The sequence below is a fragment of the Etheostoma spectabile genome, chromosome 13 (genome assembly GCF_008692095.1).
Source record: "Etheostoma spectabile isolate EspeVRDwgs_2016 chromosome 13, UIUC_Espe_1.0, whole genome shotgun sequence".
Taxonomy (NCBI): Eukaryota; Metazoa; Chordata; class Actinopteri; order Perciformes; family Percidae; genus Etheostoma; species Etheostoma spectabile.
Window position 1 is genome coordinate 12,922,427 of NC_045745.1, and position 21,457 is coordinate 12,943,883.

Here is a 21,457-nt window from a genome sequence, read left to right on the forward strand (position 1 = left end):
GTGTGTGTGTGTGTGTGTGTGTTGCATTCAGTTTTAGTTAGAAACTGAATGGCAATGCAAGAAGCAGATAGAAATGTCATACAGAAAAGAATAAGAGTATCAGTAGTAAAATTGTTGCATTAAAGAATGTTTTTAGGTACTACAACTAAGTGAATAACAGTAGTCACAAGCAGCAAAACTGTAATTTTTTTTTACTCAGAACAAGATAATATTAAGATAGCTTGACCCAAAAAGGATCTTAACTCAAGGCTGCCACTTACTGTACCATATTTTTTTTATTAACAATTAAGCATACAGCCGATGAAATGTTGAAAAATAGTTTTAAAAAATACCTGTCCCAATTTCCTAAAGCCCAAGGTTACGTCTTGTGCTGTTCAAATAAAAGTTAATTATGAAAATGAAAAGCACCTTTTAAGAAGCTGAAAACATTTTTTTTTGCTATCTTTGCTTGAAAAAGTACTCAAATTACCAATTGTCAAAATAGTTCGATCATTTTTCAGTTTTATTATTTTCTATTCAGTTTCAGCTCAGCTTATTGTTGTTTTTCTTAACTCTTTGTAGACATAGTGTAACAGCTGCAAATATGAAAAAGTGAACTGATGCAATCAATACGTGTGCTTAAAACGTTTTAAAATTGCGCAATCAAATCAGTGATATGCTGACCATATAATGAAGCTAGCATTGTGCTGCAGTTGAGCTCAGAAAAATGTGAATTAGCTTTAAACAAAGCACCAGTTCAGTACAAATACATTTCCTGGTAGTCCGATCACTGTTGGCTCTTCATACTGGTCCACTGCAATCATTGTCATCAGCACTCCACCAGAATTAACGGAGACGTGCCACTTTACCAGAAACATCTGTAAATGCAAATCTTTCTACTTAGTTCTTATAATAAGTTAATTAGAATCGCCTTAACATCAGCGTGGGAAAAAACAATCGTCAAATATCTCCTCAACTGTCATCAATATACAATCTGAAGGCCAATTGGATTTGGCACAAGCCTAACTAGGATAGATGTGTAATATCTTTGAAAAAGATGTAACAGGAAGAGGAAGATTTTTGGTAAAATACTATTAGTAGCAAATAGCTGTACAAGGAATTGGGGAAAAAAACAGCTCCCTTGACACGCGACCAATGACTAGTAATTGTTGAAGAACTAAGAAGCACAACTGGGAAAAAATGGGCAAAGAGGACATTAACCAAGACCCTTAAGCCTATAGGATGATTATAGTCATAAATGATGGAAGTGTGATTATAACATGTATTTTTGACATATGTGACATATTTGACATATATCTTGTCAAGTAACTATAGCTGTCAGATAAATAGAAGTAGTAATGTGGAAGTATAAAAGCACAGTACAAGTTCCTCAAAAATTCCAACAATGAATTCTGCATTGCGTAACAGTTTTGATATCATAAAGTCAAGATACTTCTGTTATGTTTTGCAGAGACTGACCCAGCAGAACTCATGGAAGACATGGAAACATTCAACTTTTTTGGTCAACAATGAAAGCGTCATGCCTCTCTGTGCCTGCACCTCTGAATCCCTGCCATGTGAGTCACAAGTGATATACACAGTACACATGCTGGTAGCATTATGGGCCACACACGCAGAGATTAGCACCTGAGGCATTAGCAAGATTTCTGTTGGCCATTACTTAAAATCTCTCAGCAGGTTGAAGGATGTTAGTCAGATACATTCCTTTAATTTATATTTTACCTGTGAAACCATGCGTGCGTGTGTGCGCGCGCATGTGCATTTGGGTTCGTTAGGGGTTGTGGATACAGGCAAGGCCACTTTGTATGGTAGAGATCTATCGGTCTGTGTTAAGGAACAATTGTGACTTTCTACATATGGATGAACTTGGCTAGAGATGAACTGGATAGTGTACTGATTTAGGTATATGGTAGTTTGTGTGTGTGTATATATATGTGTATACTGTATAAACAGTGTGTGTATATATATATATATATATATATATATATATATATATATACTGTATGTGTGTGTCTGTGTCTGTGTGTGTGTGTATATATATATATATATATATATATATATATATATATATATATGGTTTTTTTATCCCTTATCCCCATGGCATGGAATATATTCATCACTCATACTGTCTGTTTTTTCTTTTGGCCAAACAAGCTAATTATGTCTCACTTGTTAGTATTTCCATAAAGGCAAGGCAGCTTTATTTGTAAAGCACACAATAAAAACAGATAAAACACAAGAACAAAAGTTACAGTGCAGTATAAGAACATTATAGAAATTAACAATCATTTAAAGAAAGGCAACATCAAAATTAAATGTCTTCAGCCTTGATTTTAAATAACTGAGAGTTGCAGCGGACCTGCAGTGTTCTGGGAGTTTGTTCCAGATATGAGGAGCATAAAAACTGAATGCTGCTTCCCTCTGTTTAGTTCTGACTCTGGGGACAGAAAGCAGACCTGTCCCAGACGACCTGAGCGGTCTGGGTGGTTCATAGTGTAGCAGATCAGAAATCTATTTTGGCCCTAAGTATTTTGAAATAAATTCTTTGAGGCACAGGAAGCCAGTGTAAAGATTTCAGAACTGGAGTGATGTGAAGTAATTAGCAGGGAAGAGGTTCATTTGCCTTTTCACCTTTTGTCCAAATACTTCAGTAAGTGATTCAAATCGATCTAGATCATTTCATTAAATATCCAAATGGACCTTGTCCCTGCATTCAAAATGAGGTGTCAGTGCACAAACATGGACTGCAGTTTTCACTATAAAATGTTGCTTGTAAGTATACTATGTTTACAACTGCAAAATGTGACTGTGTAAAGATTCAAAATTATTCTACTTTAGCATAGTCAACTGGGAACAAAAAGTCCATCGTATACTGTATTCAAAGGACTGCACCTTCGTCATAGTGAATGAGGGTAACAAAAGAAAAACAGCTCAGTGGGGACGAAAATGAGTCACGACTGTAACTATGGCTCGTACTTGGGATTAGCCAAGTAAGCCTTTAGCAGCCCCCACCAGACCCTTTAACCCCCCTATTCCTGAACCACATGGCTGATTATCTCTGCTCTAACCCTGCTGTCTAATGCTCTAGTATTACTGGGTGCTATGAACTTAACACATTTTTTGGGTGGCCTGTTAGCAAATTATCTCCAATCTAGTAAATATCTTGTCTAATCAATATGTATATATGGTATAATATTTAAAGGTATCACTTGTAGTGACAAACCCGAGAGAGAGAGTTATCACCTCCCTTCTTTCAGTTAATTGTTATTGATTTTTTATCCCACAAATTCCCTGTAATCAACCTTGTTTTCACCTACAACAAAATTAAAAAAAAGCTCCAACCAACCAAAGTTATCTGCCAGTCACCAGACAGCAGACACAGACAGTTAGTAACTAGTTGGTGAACATAGTGGAAGATAAAAATGCAACTTTGAGTTCAATTTGAAAACGAGTACATTGCAGTACGTGGTTGTTAATAATTCATGGTACAAGGTTTTGTATATGGAGCAGTTAACCATAGTTCTGGAGTTTAGAATGCACAAAGAAAGCGAAAGGTGAGGGATATTTGGCCTAAAATGAGGGACATTCGGTTGAATTTCCGGCGGCACCTGAACAATCCCGGAAGTGGAACGTCGTTGATATAGACAAAAAACTCTCTGGCTTATTTGTATTACTTTAAACCAATCACAATCATCTTGGGTGGCTCTGGATGCAGCAACGTGGGACATAGTCTGACATCCAGAAGTCAGATTTCAAAAAAGATCACACAAACAGTTCAGTACAAAGCGTTGTTTTTGGTGTCTTTACATTAAATATCAAATATAAGAAAATAGGCTTATCCATAGAGTTAATAATAGTTTTAATGTTTTCTGAAATATCTTTCTGTCGTTTGTTAATTTGTAATTATTCAAATGTTAAAAAAAGCAATAAAAAGGTTTAAAACAATGTGTTTTTTTTAGTTCCTGTATACTTCATTCTGTTGAAGTTTGTTCTTTCAGTCTAATGATGCCTGTGTCTCCTTTGCAGAGAGCCCACACATGGTGACTTCTGATGTCCTGGTATCAACGCGAGGCTGAACCATGGTCATTCTGCAGCAGGTCAGTCACTTTGGGCAGAAATGACTCGATGTCTGCTTCCATCTCACATCCTGTTATTTTTTTCCTCATCTCAGTTTACATAATACAGTTTACAGTGATCCAACTACTGTGGACTTTGTTGGCTGAAATGACAACTGTTGCTATCAGATTATATCAACTTTAGAAAGCTTAATACTTTCTACTGTACTGCTGATTCAGTTTAAAACTAAAAAGCCTGTAAATATGCACTTGATGGCTATAAACATGAAGTCATGCTAGAGATGAGGCTAAAGCTGTTTGTCTGTATCCTCATTGACTAGAGCTGTCAATCTTACTTTATAATGACATACACATTTAATTTGTTATTATTTGTTAATATGCACATTACATTAGAATATGTCATGCTTAAAATAAGCCTATTATTAAAAGTTCTCTAAAGCGATGTTGGGTGACATTACTTCTTTTTGACGTTCAAAGTATTTTCAAACAAAACAAGACTACCTTGTCCCTCCCTCGTCCTCATCCCGTCCCCTCCCCCTCCCTTCTGTGCTTCCGCGCACTTACCCCCAACCCCCACCCCCAAATCCTTCTTGTTGGTTATTGGCTGGAACGCTGGAACACTGTTTGTGGATGCTTTGTGGTGCAGGTGGGCACAGTTGGTTTTTGCTGTCGTTTGTAGACCCTGAGCTGTCTAGAGAGACCGCCTTTTTTTACAGTGTGTTCTGGGGACAGGCAGCTAGCAGATAATGAGGAGATGTTTGCTGTATGTGACAACAATTGTTGTAGCCTAAAACACGTGTGACATCGCTTAGAGCACCTTTAATATTTACTGGACTTCTCAGGCTTATGCAATGCCAATGCCGTTATCAAAATAACAAGAGGGAATTCCAACAATACCCTAGAAGGGGCAACTACGTCATAGCGCATTGCATTCCTGGCACACCTTTTGTTTTCTTTTGTTTTTAATCTCGAGCACACAGCAACAAACAGAAAACCCTGTAATGAAAAGAAAAACAGACAGCCTGTCTGGGCCTCATACAAGAACATTTTTTTTCTTCTTATCCTAAATCTCTCTTAATTTTTCCAGTGAGGTTCGTTCATATGTGTTTCAAGTCGAGTTCAAAATCCTGTTTCAAATCCTCTCAACTGCACAAAGGTGTCATTAATTGCTTGTTTGTTAGGTGTGATCAGTAACTTAATAGAAACCCCCAAATTGCTATATAAGGCTGCCTCCAATCGGGGGCAAGTTTTATTCACAAAAATATCACCAATAATGGGATGACTTCCACACTGCAGAGACTGAATAAACGCCAAAGATTAAACACAAAAACATAACACATTTAGTAATGTGAAGAGATGTTGAAAATATTACTAAGGCTGTACATGCTGTGTCAGTGCTGTACTGTGACAGAAATAAAAAAAGAAATGGATTGAAATGAAATAAAATGCCAAAACACATCTTACAAAAGCAAACTAGTCCATGATGGGAGGTGTTCAAGGGATGAATGACAGACTACATCTCATGAGATTGTCAGTGTAACAGAGGACGATACAGGTTTGTAAAAGCTACTGGTCTTCAAAACATGCCAACATGTTTTGGCTTTTATTTTAACAATTATTTTTATTGAGGTGAACTTACTCTTTAAGAACCCAAAGAATTAACTATTCACACCTTAAAGTTCTGTGTATGGTATAAACATTAATGCAACATATATTATCTTAGATAAAACCTCAACAGCCCACACTAGGATTTACCAACCCAGTGGGTTTGAGGTGTGCAAGAATAACAAATGAAAACATAAAGTTATTTCACATTTTAGTAGCACTTAGTCCGTCAGATATAGTTATCACATATAGATCCTGGTGCCCACCAAGGTAACAGATGATCTTAGATAGATAGATATGGATCCCCAAAAAATGGAAAATGATGGTGTTACAGCAGCAAACATACATCAGTCACACAGCACAGAATATAAATATAAAGGAAATACTAGGATACAATATACATACATACAATATACATGAAATATTAATAACAATAGGAATACAAATATAAGAATAAATATTTTAATATATACAGGATGGGAAAACAAAATTTGCAACTGCTTAAATAGTATGCTAGAATGTATGCTAAAATGTAAATAAACCAATTGTGCAGGTTGCAGTTACTGCAGTATTGTGGTGTATCAGAGTCTTATCTAGCACCTAGTGAAGACGTGTTTAAAAGTGCCTGTGGTAGGAATGATTTCCTGTAGCGGAATCTTACCAATTAATGAAAGTAACACTGACAACATAAAGCCCTAAGGTCAGTGTTATGTTTTGCAATAGTTTTAACTGGACCCACAATGCAGACACAAAAAAAAAAAGTTTAATGTCAAAAGAGAGTGCAGGTGATCAAACAGAAGATAATTTCCAAGGCAGGTGATCCACAGAGACCACAGGTAAGGCCAGATGGGTCAGGTTATTATGGCTGGTCAGTAGCACAGACACACAAGCAGGTTAGAGGCAGGTTTCCAAAATAAACCAGACTGAACAACAACAAAATATTATAATAGATTAGACCAAGGTATTACCAAGGCGTTTCACAACAAACTGGCAAAGACGGGAGTGAATGGACTGTCTTAAATCAGGTAGCAGATAATCAGGGAGATGGACCACAGGTGTTAGGAGCAGCAGGTGTATGGAGTTAGAGCTCATGAGCAGAATGTAGGTCAGCCACACCCAGCCTAGACAGTAAGGGGAAAAACGAGCATACAACAGGAAGGGAGAAGGGAAAACACAGGGGAATGAGGGGAAATAGACAAAGTTCTGCAGATCCCAACAGTCAGGTGTTACATCACGTCCATACTGGGATAAAGGTGGTCAGATTTAAGACTTTTTTTTAGACTTAATCCTCCCATTCAAAGAGTTGGAAGCTGAACAATTAGGCAACTCTGGGTCTGTGATGCAACTTTGATATTTCCTGTTATTCAACATACATAATGAAATAATCACAGGCACAAAAACATTAGTCACGTAACAGCTCACACTCACCTCTGTCAGCTGTTAAAATTTGTTTGTAGTTATTTTTGCAGTTTGATGGGCCTCCGCATCACATCTGACTCAGTGCATCACAATGCATATCTATCTATCTATCTTAACGTACATGTTGAGATTATTATCTCTGCACAATGCACATATTCTTTCTTTGAACTTTTGCACCTTCCATCGTCTTGGTTTCAAACACTGATGGGCTCTTTTCATAAAAAACAGAAATATTTAACATATTTTTAAACGATTTTTTAATGGATGTTATTTTTCTCTTACTGTGCTTATTTGTTTTGTGATCAAAAGTGCAAAACATTGGTCCAGATGACAACATACAGAAAAGTACACACTGATTACCATTCTTTTGGATTTGCCAGTTTGTCTTTTAATTGTGTTAACTCTTGATGAAATTGTCCATATTTAAATAGAGCTGTGTTTTTACAATTATCCAGGGGGACTATGTGTGGCTGGACCTTAAAACGGGCCGAGAGTTTGACGTCCCTGTGGGAGCCGTGGTCAAGCTGTGCGACTCTGGACAGATCCAGGTTCTGGATGACGAAGGGAGTGTAAGTCAACAGCAGAACACATTTACTGTTGTGTCCTTAATTATAACCATTGACTGTAAATATTAAGATAATAACAATGTTTTACCCACTAATTTCATCGTCCTGGCTGAAAAGAAGTCAAACTGGGAGAACAACACTATCAGACAGGTTGTTAACAAACCAACAGCCAGTTTTTTTAAAAGAGAAAACGAAAGCCAATGGTAAAATTGTTCCCCAAAGCGTCTGTTGTAAACATCCATCACAGATTACAGACAGACTTCCTACTCGAGTGACTTAAAATCAAATCATTATTTGTCATATATGTACAATCGCAAAGCTTGTTCTATAGAAATTATTTTGAAAATGTTAGTGTGCAATTATTCTTTGCAAATGTAACTATTGTGAAGGTAAAAAATAGAATAAAGGAGACATGAGCATGGGTGTGGGAATGATCGACATGAAACTCAAACGAGTGAACTGGAGATGAACACGGAAGTCCGCTCTGATACTGTATTAGCTGAACATAACAATATTTAACCAAGGTGCATGTTAATGAGGGATTATATCAACACATCAGTTGTGCTCACTTTCAGATTTATCTTCAAATAAAGTGGTTTAGGTAATAATCTGGATCAGCTGTTGGCTTGTTTACTGTCAACAGTTCGGCTTGTCAATCAGATCGTCGATCAGATCGTCTAATTGCTTGTGTTTTTTGTCCTGTTTGTGTGACTTTTTTGTACCGGTACATTCCCACATAAGAAATTAATTTGGTGAGTATGATGTTATCATAACCAAAAGAAATGTGATGGCCCAAACTACCAAACTATGAATAAATTGTGATAAACCAGAATCTGCCAGACCTTTTTCCACTCTAATTGACTCTTACTTCTATCCCTACTCATGCAGGAACACTGGATTTCCCCTCAGAATGCAACCAACATCAAGCCCATGCACCCAACCTCCATCCACGGGGTGGAAGACATGATCCGTCTGGGCGACCTCAACGAAGCTGGCATCCTCCGCAACCTCCTCATCCGCTACAATGAGCGCGTCATCTATGTTAGTACCTCTTTGTAATAACCACTGCAACTCTTAAAGAAGACACAAATGTTTAGATAGCGTTTTCCTCACTTTACGTGGATATTGGCTACAACCCAGTTAACTGGTAAATAATAATACATTAAAGCACTAAACAGAATATTCCTAACATCCTTCTTTGACTGAGCACTACAGGTTTACTTATAAAAGGAATAGAAATGGGGATTCCTATGTAAGCGGAAACACGGCAGTGTACGCTATATTTAGAATATTTTCTCTAACGGAAGCCATTATGTGATTTTCTTCAAAGCCCTTTTGACAAAAACAATAACAATAATAGTAATTATTATATTATTATATTATATTATTATAATTATAATACCTTGCAGAACATGGATTTACCGCTGTCTCGATCAGTTAGTTTGTTTGTGTTATTGTGCAACTTCTGTTTTTTACACAATACCACAAACTAACTAGACGATCGAGCCAGCAGTAGACCAGCAACTCCTGTGTATTGCGTGGCTTTGTAAAGAGTCATGACTACTTCAGTTCCCCGTTGGAAACGGCTTTTCTATCTTTAATCCTGTTTGCTTTTCCAAACTGGGGGCGAGCTGACCGCTATTTACTATAGATAATACACTGACTATGGATAATACCTCGTACAACCCCGCTTCAAAAAATCCAAACTATCCCTAAAAGGTCCCATGACATGTTGCTCTTTGGATGTGCTTATATGGACCTTAGTGGTCCCCTAATACCAAATCTGAAGTCTCTTTCCCAAAATTCAGCCTTGGTGCAGAATTACAACCATAGAGCCAGTCCCACAATGAGCTTTTCTCAGTATGTGGAAATTCTGAGTGTGTAGCTTTTGAGGAGGAGAGGGGGGGAAGGTGGAGGCTGGGGGTGTGGCCTTGACCAACTGCAACTTTGCTCGTTTGAAAGCCATGATGTCTCTCTCTCTCATGGGTGGGCCAAATTCTCTGGGTGGGCAAAGCAAATCTTGTAATAACGGGCAAGATTCCAGATCGGCCCATCTGAGCTTTCATTTTCTCAAAGGCAGAACAGAATACCCAGGGCTCGTTTTACACCCATCGCCATTTTTAGCCGCTGGGGGACCATAGGCAGGCTGAAGGAACTCACATTAATGTTAAAAAAAAACTCATAAAGGGAAATTTTCTTGCCATGGGAACTTTAACAGCTCAGTTGACCAAAATGAGTAAGCTCCTAAAAACGTCTGTTGCGTATTCCTTTTTGAGAGTGTCCTAGTTAGTTCTGTAACAGTTTATGGTTGTGTTTTTCTTTCTCTCAATGTAGACAAATTGTGGTGGACGGGTGAGTATGAAGTTAAAATAGAAAAATTGGTGTGACAAAAAATATATTCTAACATGATTCTTCTTTCTTTTCCTTTTCTTGCTTTATTAGTGACTGATTTTAATTCTTCTTTCTTATGTAGGCTACTCACTCAGTAACTCATTTTAGCTCCGGCCTTTTTGTTAGCGCTTTAATTAAAGCATAATGAAACACATTTGGATGACTAGATCCATAATCATAAATCACTGTGATGATTTGCTGCAAGAATTACAATTTCTTGGGATTACAACAATGGAATCTTTATCTTTGAGTTTAATCTGTAAAATTGCGTTACATTTTTCAATCAGTCAAATTAAAGTAAAATAAGGTGTAAATGTTTAACACTATGAATTCCAATCTATAGGGACAGTACATAAAGCTACTATAAAATATATAAATGCATATGACACCCACGCAATCAACATAGAGACACTTGCAGACGGCATCTTGGAAGTTTGGGATCAATTCTGTATGGTGATGTAACCAAGTGGTGTCCCATTTCATAGGGGTATGTTTTTACCCCTAACCCTTACCACTCGGATTTGAGGGCCAAGAGAGATAGGGGTAAGGGGAAGGGGTAAGATAGAGAAATGGGATTCAACCTAAGATCATATTTACAACTATATTCAATGATTTGGAAGTTATAACCACAGTAGGTTGTAAAAGTAGGAGATAATCTGTCTTTAAAATGCATGAGTGTAATGTCTTTTGAAACATCCACTGTTTTGTTTCGGGGTTCCTGTAGACGTATACTGGCTCAATCCTGGTAGCAGTCAATCCCTACCAGCTGCTACCCATCTACACTCCAGACCAGATCCGCCTCTACACCAATAAGAAGATAGGCGAGCTGCCGCCGCACATATTTGCCATTGCAGACAACTGTTACTTCAACATGCAGCGGAACAACAAGGACCAGTGCTGCATCATCAGGTATGTGTGAACATATTAAGGTGGGCTCAAAGTGAAGCACATACAACATGCATAAACAAATTAAACTACAGCACACACACACACAACCTTCCAGCACTCAATACTTATGCACCAACACAACTTCAAATCTTAAAAGGCACGTTTTACTTTCCTTAGAAAATTAAAAACATGTTTACTACAAAGATTCTTGTTCTGGGTACCCAGATAGCTCAGTTGGTAGAACAGGTAGAACTCCTATGTAAAGGTTTACGCCTCGACACAGCAAGAAAGCAGACAAGTGTATTCCCCAAAGTTTTGTGTGTCTGTGGGTTGTACAAGTGTGTAATGGTCCTCTCTGTGTGACAGTGGAGAGTCTGGAGCTGGAAAGACCGAGAGCACAAAGCTGATTCTGCAGTTCCTCGCAGCCATCAGCGGGCAACACTCCTGGATAGAGCAGCAAGTCCTAGAAGCCACGCCCATTCTCGAAGGTCAGACACAAGGAGTGTTTTGACACTCAAATGTACACGCAAATCTTGGAAAATACACGTCAAATCTAGCTGTTCTGGAGCTTTTGATCATATGAAATGATCTTCAGCAGCAGGTGGAATTTTCCCATTTTGCATGGATATGTAAATGTTCAACTTTCAAATGTTTTTCAATTTTTTCCAGGTTACTAATACATTTTGAACCTCTATCAGTCCTCTGTTCAGTAGTTGTACACTGTCACACATCACATCACCATATCAATAGTTGTAGTGTTAATCATTTTTATACGACATAAAGCTACATCAGTTGAGCTGTGCACTGTCAGACTCTACTGTTACCCAGCTCTGTCTATGTTTCTGAGCTTATCCCCATCTCCCCACTCACCGTATGATTTGTCAATTCATTCAGCCTTTGGCAATGCCAAGACCATTCGTAATGACAACTCCAGTCGGTTTGGGAAGTATATTGATATCCACTTCAACAAGCGAGGGGCCATTGAAGGAGCCAAGATAGAGCAGTACCTGCTGGAGAAGTCTCGTGTGTGTCGACAGGTGAGACACTGGATCATAATATCATACACATGCTCAGTGTCAGCAAAGGAAACAGTTATGACTTCAGGCCTTTTCAGTTCAGTTTTTATTTTTTTATTTCTTCAACTTCTCTGACTCTTACCCCTCTTCTCCTCCAGGCTCCAGATGAGAGGAACTACCATGTTTTCTACTGCATGCTGAAGGGGATGGCTCCTGAGATGAAGGCCAAGCTGGGCCTAGGCCTCGCCACAGACTACTCCTACCTCACCATGGTGAGTCTGTGGTTGTGTCAGAGACTATTATTATTGTTTATTAAAAGGATCCCCATTAGCCGATGCCACAGCAGTCGGCTACTCTTACTAGGGTCCACACTAGACACACAATACATACCATTACATCATGTTTACTGTGTTTTAATGTTTAATGTCTGTGTGTATTGACTGATATATGAGGTAAGTATTAAGCTTTTATTAAAACAGAGATCTGGATCTGTTAACATCCCTCTCCAGTGTGGTATGATATATTGACAAATATCCATAAAACTGACCAATACTTCACATTATCCACACTTGACGTTAGCAAGTTGACTTGTTTGCATTGTAACATAATGTATGCAAAAAAACTTTTTTCTAGTTTATTTTTTATAATATAATTGGTAAATAAATATTCTGGTAAAAAACCTTAACCCTCCGTGTGAGAAAATAAAAGCAGTAACCACAAAAATGCTTGAAAATAGCAAGAATAACAAACAGTTAATCAATTGTAAAAAAGGTATTGCAGATTTATTTACTGTCTATTAACTTGATTAAACAACTAATTGTTACAGCTCTACAGGGGTGAGCTTTATGCTTTATTATAATTGTATATTTTGGTTTTAAAAAAGATGAAATGCTTCAGGGATGAGGATTACAAAGTTGACATAAGGTTAACATTAATGAAGATCAACACACAGAAGCTTCCCTGAGCATTTCAATAGGACACATCCAAACAGCGACAACTACCAGACCAACTTGCTGTTCCTAGAGCCACTCCACTAGTTTGGCTTATAAATATAATCTTAACAATTTTTGTGTCTTTTACCCTCCAGGGTAAATGTACAGCGTGTGACGGTCGTGACGACCTAAGTGATTACTCCAGCATCTTGTCGGCCATGAAGGTCCTGATGTTCACTGAGACAGAGAACTGGGAGATTTCTAAGCTGCTGGCTGCCATCCTGCACATGGGCAACCTCCGCTTCGAGGGTAAAATGAACTGAACACATACACTTAGCTTATAAGGTTCTGCTTTTGTCGACAATGGAATAAATAGAACCACATAGCAAATACAGTAGATAATACGCTGATTAGAAAAGAGGTGTGAGGAAAACAATTATTTTTTTGGTTACCATCAGCTCGCACGTACGACAACCTGGACGCCTGTGTGGTCGTAAGATCTCCTGACCTGGTAACTGCTGCTTCACTCATGGAGGTGTGTATTTGTGTGTGTGTGTGTGTGTGTGTGTGTGTGTGTGTGTGTGTGTGTGTGTGTGTGTGTGTGTGTGTGTGTGTGTGTGTGTGTGTGTGTGTGTGTGTGTGTGTGTGCGTGTGTGCGTGTGTGCGCGTGCCTCAGTTGGACCAAAAAGTCTAATTCAGCAGTATATCATACGTTGATCTTTTGAAGATATGGTGTAAGGAAGCTTTCAGTGCCTGAAAAGGGGGTTACGAAACAAAGTATAATTCTCTTTGGTTTATACAGGGGGTGCTGAATGCGTTAAATCATTTTTATCTTATTATTGTAATATCTTAATTGTAATTTAAAAACAGTCACAAGTAAGGGTACTCGTGGACAAAATGTCAAGGTGACAGTACAGGTGAGAGTAGTGGCCCATTTCAGGCACTGCTATGTATCAGAAAAGGCCATCAACTGCTTAAAATACAGCAGTATACAGTCTGAGAAAAGAGAAGCACATTGCCGTTTTTCTAACGTTGCTTGTTGTGCACTGCTGTAGGTGGATCCTAAGGATGTGATGGTGTGTTTGACGACACGAACCCTGATCACCCGTGGAGAAAGTGTTGCCACACATCTCAGCATGGAACAAGGCCTAGATGTCAGGGACGCCTTTGTCAAGGTACCGGTCTTTTACCACTAATACAAAAATCTCTGATCTAAAGATCCTTCCAACTTTAGTTGAAAACTTCATGTAGGACCCCATCGCTCATAGTGAGAAGCTGATTGAGAAAATGTCTTTTTCATGGCCTTCAAAGAGCCCATGTTGTAAAAAGTGAGATTTCCATGTATTTATTGATCATAAAGCAGGTTGAGGTGCAATATAAATACTGTAAAAGTATCAAAATGCTCAATCCACAGGGAAATGCATGCAGCCTGTATTCAAAAACTGTGCCTTTAAATGAGCTGTCAGGACTTCTGTACAGCTGTGATGTCACAACTCAGTTCTAGCTGTAGCTAGTCTGTGTTACAACTGCATGACGTGAGTTGTCTGCCAAGGAAATTACAACACAAATGGTTACGTTTGTTACAAAGTTGATCATTGACACCAAGAAAAGTATACTAGACGTCATTCTAGTACACCCATGCTATAGTTAGCCAAGCAACTATAAAACGTTGAATGTGCACAAATTGGCTTAATTACCTTTAGAGAAGAAAGCAGGCGACTTCAGCGTCCGTTTTGAAATCCTTTCTTCATATGAGCTCTTCCCATCTTGGAAAAGCCACTCCAATATTAACTTTGGTCTTGTTGCTTTGTAGCGTTTTCGTTTTAATTATCTTTTTAACTTCGCTGAGTAATTTTCTCCACCTTCATGGCATTTGTCACACTGCCACTGAGTGTAAAAGCGTGAAACGTGGAGGTATGTCCCTCTTTGGCTTACGTTTTTTGCAACATGGCAGACTACATATAGGAGTGACTCGCTCGTATGTATTTTGAAGGATTCTGAGTGGCAGATTCTACACTTACAAGAATACTTTGATTGGTTGGTGGAAGTAATTACACATGAATTAGCACATATTTGTGAAAGAACAAAAAGGTTTTTGCTAAGAATCAACTCAAAAAGTTACACAATGGAGCTTTAATGATGTGTATTATGACTGTCCTCACTCTCACTGTTTCATCTTCCAGGGAATATACGGTCGGCTGTTTGTCTGGATTGTGGATAAGATCAATGCTGCCATATTCAGACCGCCCTCTTGCGAAAGTAACATCATACGCAGGTCAATCGGGTTGCTGGACATCTTTGGTTTTGAGAACTTTATTGTCAACAGGTGATTTATACTTGGTCATTTGATTAGAAAACATCATTATTGGTCAATTCTTCTTTTAATCTGAGTTTGTATCATCAAACCATGTTGTTTCCGCCAATTTAATACTGAACTTTCACACCTCCTACTCTCCTGCTTTCTCTGCTCTGATTTCTGTTCACTGTAGTTTTGAACAGCTGTGCATCAACTTTGCCAACGAGAACCTGCAGCAGTTCTTTGTTCGCCACGTCTTCAAACTGGAGCAAGAGGAGTACAACCTGGAGGACATCAGCTGGCAGCACATCGAGTTCACAGACAACCAGGACGCACTGGACATGATTGCCAACAAACCCATGAACATCATCTCCCTCATTGATGAAGAGAGCAAGTTCCCGAAGGTGCAATTCAAAGGAGATTTACGACAGTCAATTGTTTAAGTGTTACATTGATTTACTGATTAGCTGGGCCAGTGTTGGGCCTTTTACAGGATCATTTGTGCCAACCACATTTGTAGCCGCAATTCAATAGTAAAGAAGTCAACAGATCTATTTTGCTTTTCTTTATCGCCGATGGTTCTTTGTGTCTTGTCAGGGAACTGATGCTACGATGCTGTACAAGCTAAACTCACAGCACAAGCTCAACTACAACTACATCCCTCCTAAAAACAGCTACGCAACCCAGTTTGGTATTCAACACTTTGCTGGTGTGGTGAATTACGAGACCAGAGGTGAGTTCTCTTTCATCATTTTGTCACATTTTCATGCTTTGTTTTTATGTTTCTCCTTCTCTCGCTCGTCTCCTGTTTGTAATGGGTTTTGGCTCAGACTTTCAAGAGATGATTCTGTTGAGAGAGAACGCCAATGCTCTGTGTAATGACAAGCAGCTGTGAAATAATAAAGTCATAGAAACTAAGAGACCTGTGGCAGTTAAACAAAACCCTACCTGTCATGATTATGTTGAGTATATTTTAGACCTTGATTCAGGTCCCGGGAGGGATGGAAAGTAAGTAAGTACATCAACTCAAATACTGCATACACTTATTATCACATATTAGTTGATTGACAGAAAATTAAGTAATTTTTCACAAATTTGAAAAAATATGCAAAAAATTAGCTGCTTTTCTTTTTAACAATGTTAAAAATTGTAATATATTAATAGTAATGTCAGATTTGGACTGTTGGGTGAACAAAACAAAACATTATCAAAATAGTCACTTTGGGCTCCTGATAATTGTGATGAACATTTCTAACTATTTAACATTATTTTTTACAAATCAAACAATCAATTGACAATGGTCAATAGTTCAAAATGAGCTCCACCTCAACCACATACAACAGTATTTATGTTAATGCTAGAGCAATAATAGCATAACAATCACAGGGGACATTTTTATACTTTTCAATTATGAAGTACATTTTACACCTGATTAAGATTATACTTATATACTTGTATATATGTATATATACTGTATATATATATTTATTTTCAATGCAGGGCTTTTATTTGTAACAGAGTATTTCTACAGTGTGGTATTAGTACTTTTACTTCTCTTCGTTCTTCCTTCAGGCTTCCTGGAGAAAAACCGAGACAGCCTCCACACCGACATCATCCAGCTCGTCCACTCATCCAAGAACAAGTTCATCAAGCAGATCTTCCAGGCTGACGTGGCCATGGTGAGACCATCAAATCCTCTAATACTACTAGAATTTGCTTGCATCAATACCTCTAGTGGACTAATATTTTTCACCACCTTTTTGACTTTTGTTTTGACTTTTAAGGTGTTGCTGTCTTCAAGGGATAATGTCACTGGTGACTCTTGCCTCCCTTTAGAGTTTCTCCTCACGGTGTTGGCTTTTGACTAATAACTTTTAACTAATTAACTAATCTTCTCTGTTTCCTCATCAGTTTCTGTGTGGCTATCAGCAGCCCAGCACCCCCACTCCCAAGGTAATCAACAGCCTTTAGCAACATATGGTCACTCAGAAACCCTGTGTGTTCACTGGATAAAAACCCAATGAATCCAGAGCACCCCACCCCTCCTTCCTCAGGCTCTTCATTTAATCATACAGGTGTGCACTTTGTTGTAGCGGAAACCAGAAGGAAAAGGTTGTTTATTTGATGAGATGTAGCATCACGTTAATGAGAAATTAACCAGCAAACTCTCTGACACACACTTCGCAGTCTCTCAAAGCAATCATTGCTTTTGACAGGACAATTAGAAAAAACATCCAGAGTACTGAGGAGCTTTTGAAATAAAAGGTCTTGTCATGTTTTTTTGCTTTGGTGAAAGGAATTAGACAGCTGTGAGAGATTTTGTCATGTTTGCTGTCTCGCTTGTCCGTTGTGTGCAGTGTGTGCACCCTCTGCTTCCATTGTGTACCACTGTGTTTGAAATGTGTCTAGTGTTTTGTCACATGCTGCAAACCATTAACAAAATATGACAAATATGAAAACCTGATCGCATTGAGTGTCTGTGTGTTTGCAGGGTGCTGAGACGAGGAAACGCTCACCCACCCTGAGCAGTCAGTTCAAACGTTCCCTGGAGATGCTGATGAGGACGCTCAGCGTGTGTCAGCCGTTCTTCGTTCGCTGTATAAAACCCAACGAGTGCAAAAAACCAATGGTGAGAACAATTCCTACATATTCTTCACAAGGCTTCAGCACATTCAGGTTTGGGTTGTTGGGTCTCTAAAATTGTTGAAGCCATGTGTACATTTCTGAATTATTGTCTCTGGCCAGGACACTCACAAATAGCTCACAAATTAACACACTGTACAAAAGTATTGAAAAAGGGGGGTTTGTAAAAAAATAAATAAAAGAAATCACAGTTTTTACACTTTGTTTTTTGTACAAGAGATATGTTTTAATTAGGAAGCTTGTTATATTGGGGGGGATTTTGTTATATTCTACTTGCTACCGTACCATACAAACATGAGAGTGGTAACATCTACCTCTTGGGAAGAAAGAAAATAAGCATATTTTCCCTTTTTTTTTTTTTACTTCTGCTCTTAATTTTGTCTGTTTTTTTTGTTTTAAGTTATTTGACAGAGAGCTGTGTATTCGTCAGCTGCGATACTCTGGCATGATGGAGACCATCAGGATACGGCGGGCCGGCTATCCAATCCGATACACCTTTGGCGAGTTTGTGGACCGTTACCGAGTCCTCATGCCTGGCATCAAACCTGCTCACATACAGGTCAACAACACAACCACTACCACCTGTTATAATTATGTTTCTATTGTCTCTTTCATTCTGATTAAATATGTTTAAGTGGGTTATGCAGTAACCTTATTAAAGGACTTATCTTTGTGAAATAAAGACTGCAAGAAGGAGGGGAAAGCTAGCCTTGTTCTATTCAAAATATAAAGATACGCCAGCCAGTACCGATTAAGCTTACTAATTAAAACCCTGTTAGTCCATGCACAAATAATGGTCTTAAATTAAGATATTCCTTGTTTTATTCTACAAAATAACATAGAAAATTAACACTCTCACAGCTGTACTGTTATGTCATGTTTACCAATTTGGATGCTTCTGTTTAAGAAATACCTGTTTAAGACAGTAACATCTACAGACTGTAATGCAACATTTCCTTAATGCAGGAAATATCAATATTACTCTAACTCATTTTACATGATTCTCTCTCCTTACAGGAAGATTTACGAGGGACGTGTCAGCAGATCGTCCTGGCCCGTCTGGGGAAACATGATGACTGGCAGATCGGAAAGACAAAGATTTTCCTGAAGGTTATTTGTGTGTGTGTGTGTGTGTGTGTGTGTGTGTGTGTGTGTGTGTGTGTGTGTGTGTGTGTGTGTGTGTGTGTGTGTGTGTGTGTGTGTGTGTGTGTGTGTGTGTGTGTGTGTGTGTTTGTGTTTGTGTGTGTGTGTGTGTTCTTGTTTAACTGTATCCGTGGGGACCCCACAAGTATACTGGACCCCCGTTTTTTTTGAGAAGCCGTTTGAGGGTTACGACTTGGTTTTAGGATTACGGTTAGAATTAGGTTATGGTAAGGGTGAGTGTAAGGGTTAAGGTTAGGCATTTAGGGTTGATGGTTAAGGTTAGGGTAAGGGGCTAGGGAATGCATCATGTCAATGACGGGTCCCCACAAAAATAGCGTTACACCAGCAACTCCATTGTTCTGTAAGGTAAAATTACTGTTTACTGTCAAACGAGTCTGGTAGCTTTAATAAGAGCAATTTTAACAGCTTTATTTCCCCGTCACTAAAGGCAAAATTAAACAGTAAAAATATTCTGAATATAGCTTACACTTTAGATGTCTGAAATACGTTTAGCTGCTGCCTCTGTCCACAGCGGTACATTGCTTAGCTTCTACGTCAGTACTCATGTCTGATTGCCGACCGCCATCTACTCGAGGTAATACACTGACTACGGATAAGTACCTCATTCAACCACACTTCTAAAGATCTCAAGTTTTACTTTAAGATCTTTCGTGGTTCATATCACCAAGCAAATTTAGTAATTAAACTGGACTGTGGGGCGCTCAAGCTGTTTTCCCTCGTCTTTATTTCTGTCTGCTTGTTTTTGTAAGGACCACCACGACATGCAGCTGGAGATCGAGAGGGACCAGGGCATTACTGACAAGGTCATCCTCATCCAGAAGGCTGTGCGTGGACTTAAAGAAAGGTGAAGAGCTTTCTAGGACAGGATGGAGTTTTGTGGATTAAAAGGACTGCTGGTGATGTTTAATGTTGTGCTAACTTTAACTCCTTTATATACTGTTGGGTAGTTTAATCTACACCAATACATCATATTCTATAATATCATCATATGTTTGGGGCTTTGCTGACCTCTAGGAACCACATCTCTTAAAAGTCAACTTTTCACAGTGTCAGAAAAACAGCTTTGTGACAATGCATTTTCCAGCTGATCCAAGAAGCCTTTTAAAGACTTTACTTAGCTTAAGAATTTTTGTATTATTCATCCTTCAGTTTATCACAAATATTCAACATCAACACATCTGAAAATACGTGGTTTTCACTGGACAGGACGGGATAAAAAAAGAATGGGTAACACTTTACTTGAAAGTATCTACATAAGAGTCCCATGACACTGTCATGAACGCATGACACTGTCATGAGATAGTGAACACTAAAAGAAGTTTATAATGTTTACGACAAGGTTATGACAGTGTCATGTCACTCTTATGTAGATACCTTCAAGTAAAGTGTAACCAAAAAATGTCAACTGAAAATCAACAAAAGCTGTCAAACAAATGTAATGGTGTAAAAAGTGCAATATTTACCTCTGAGAAGTAGGTAAGTAGTAGAAGTAGTATACAGTACAAATTGAAAATACTAAAGTAAAGTACAAGTACCTTAAAGTTTAGTACTTGAGTAAATGGATCCTTTATGATGTACTGTATGTTTAAAATCTACTTTCTGTCTCTTCTTCTCTTGTAGGACTTACTTTCTCCGACTGAGGAGTGCTGTGACTTTTATCCAGAAGGTGTGGAGGGGTTATCGATGCAGGAAGAATTACCAAATTGTGAGTCCTTTACACACTCAATGTGTAGTTTTTAAATTTGTTTAAACATTTTCTTCTGAGATGCAGTATTTTTTTTCTTATGTTGCTGCAACAGTAAAAAAGTAAAAACCTTTTAAAACAATTTCCTCTCCTTTAGATGCAGTCTGGCTTCTTGCGCCTTCAGGCCGTCTACAGGTCAAGGAAGTGCTTCAAAAGCTACCGGACGACTCGCCATCGCGTTGCTCTCATCCAAGCCCGTTGCCGCGGCTTCCTCATCCGGCAGACATTTTGGAGGCGTCTGCGTGCCGTGTTGACTCTTCAGGCCTACACCAGGGGCATGATAGCCAGACGCCTCTGCCAGAGGCTCAGGGCAGAGGTAAAAAGTTATTATATTTATTACTGCTACTTGTATTATTTTGTTAACGTGCCAGAAAGAAAGGACTATTGGTGTTGAGGGTAGATGTGAAGAATAACATAGGGAAAATAAATTGTTATTTTTCATTTGGCTAAAAGAAACTGTAACACTTTATTTATGTATTTTCCTGTGATGTTAGACACTGATTAGACCCTAAAGGACATTCAAAGAATAATTGTTTTTTTGCTGAGAGTTAAATGAGAAGGTCCACTCTCTGTTTGTCAGGTTGTAGCAGGATGCAGTCCACTATCTGAAAGAAAGTTTCAAACACTGTCAGACAATCAGAAAAGCATTTTATTTGACGCATACTGAGGCCTTTAAACCAACTGCATCCGAAATAGGACGTGGCAATGTTAAAAAAA

At 38.5% G+C, this 21,457-nt stretch overlaps 1 protein-coding gene across 5 annotated transcripts in view; it reads left to right on the forward strand.

Annotated features, from left to right (window-relative positions):
- Positions 1-21,457, forward strand: part of myo7ab (myosin VIIAb) — a 55,483-nt gene that overhangs the window by 602 nt on the left and 33,424 nt on the right. For 2 of the 5 annotated variants that reach the window (XM_032534435.1, XM_032534436.1), the window contains exons 2-24: positions 1,451-1,556; positions 4,027-4,097; positions 7,556-7,669; positions 8,555-8,707; positions 10,001-10,018; positions 10,782-10,966; positions 11,312-11,433; positions 11,840-11,982; positions 12,120-12,233; positions 13,049-13,202; positions 13,352-13,428; positions 13,949-14,068; positions 15,077-15,219; positions 15,383-15,593; positions 15,787-15,922; positions 16,762-16,868; positions 17,101-17,142; positions 17,681-17,818; positions 18,233-18,391; positions 18,850-18,942; positions 19,746-19,840; positions 20,617-20,701; positions 20,838-21,056. In XM_032534435.1, coding sequence (XP_032390326.1) covers positions 4,080-4,097; positions 7,556-7,669; positions 8,555-8,707; positions 10,001-10,018; positions 10,782-10,966; positions 11,312-11,433; positions 11,840-11,982; positions 12,120-12,233; positions 13,049-13,202; positions 13,352-13,428; positions 13,949-14,068; positions 15,077-15,219; positions 15,383-15,593; positions 15,787-15,922; positions 16,762-16,868; positions 17,101-17,142; positions 17,681-17,818; positions 18,233-18,391; positions 18,850-18,942; positions 19,746-19,840; positions 20,617-20,701; positions 20,838-21,056 — 2,646 coding nt within the window. In that variant the 5' untranslated portion in view covers positions 1,451-1,556; positions 4,027-4,079. The remainder of the gene's footprint in view (positions 1-1,450; positions 1,557-4,026; positions 4,098-7,555; positions 7,670-8,554; positions 8,708-10,000; positions 10,019-10,781; positions 10,967-11,311; positions 11,434-11,839; positions 11,983-12,119; positions 12,234-13,048; positions 13,203-13,351; positions 13,429-13,948; positions 14,069-15,076; positions 15,220-15,382; positions 15,594-15,786; positions 15,923-16,761; positions 16,869-17,100; positions 17,143-17,680; positions 17,819-18,232; positions 18,392-18,849; positions 18,943-19,745; positions 19,841-20,616; positions 20,702-20,837; positions 21,057-21,457) is intronic. The other 3 variants (XM_032534438.1, XM_032534437.1, XM_032534439.1) reach the window with 3 other exon arrangements.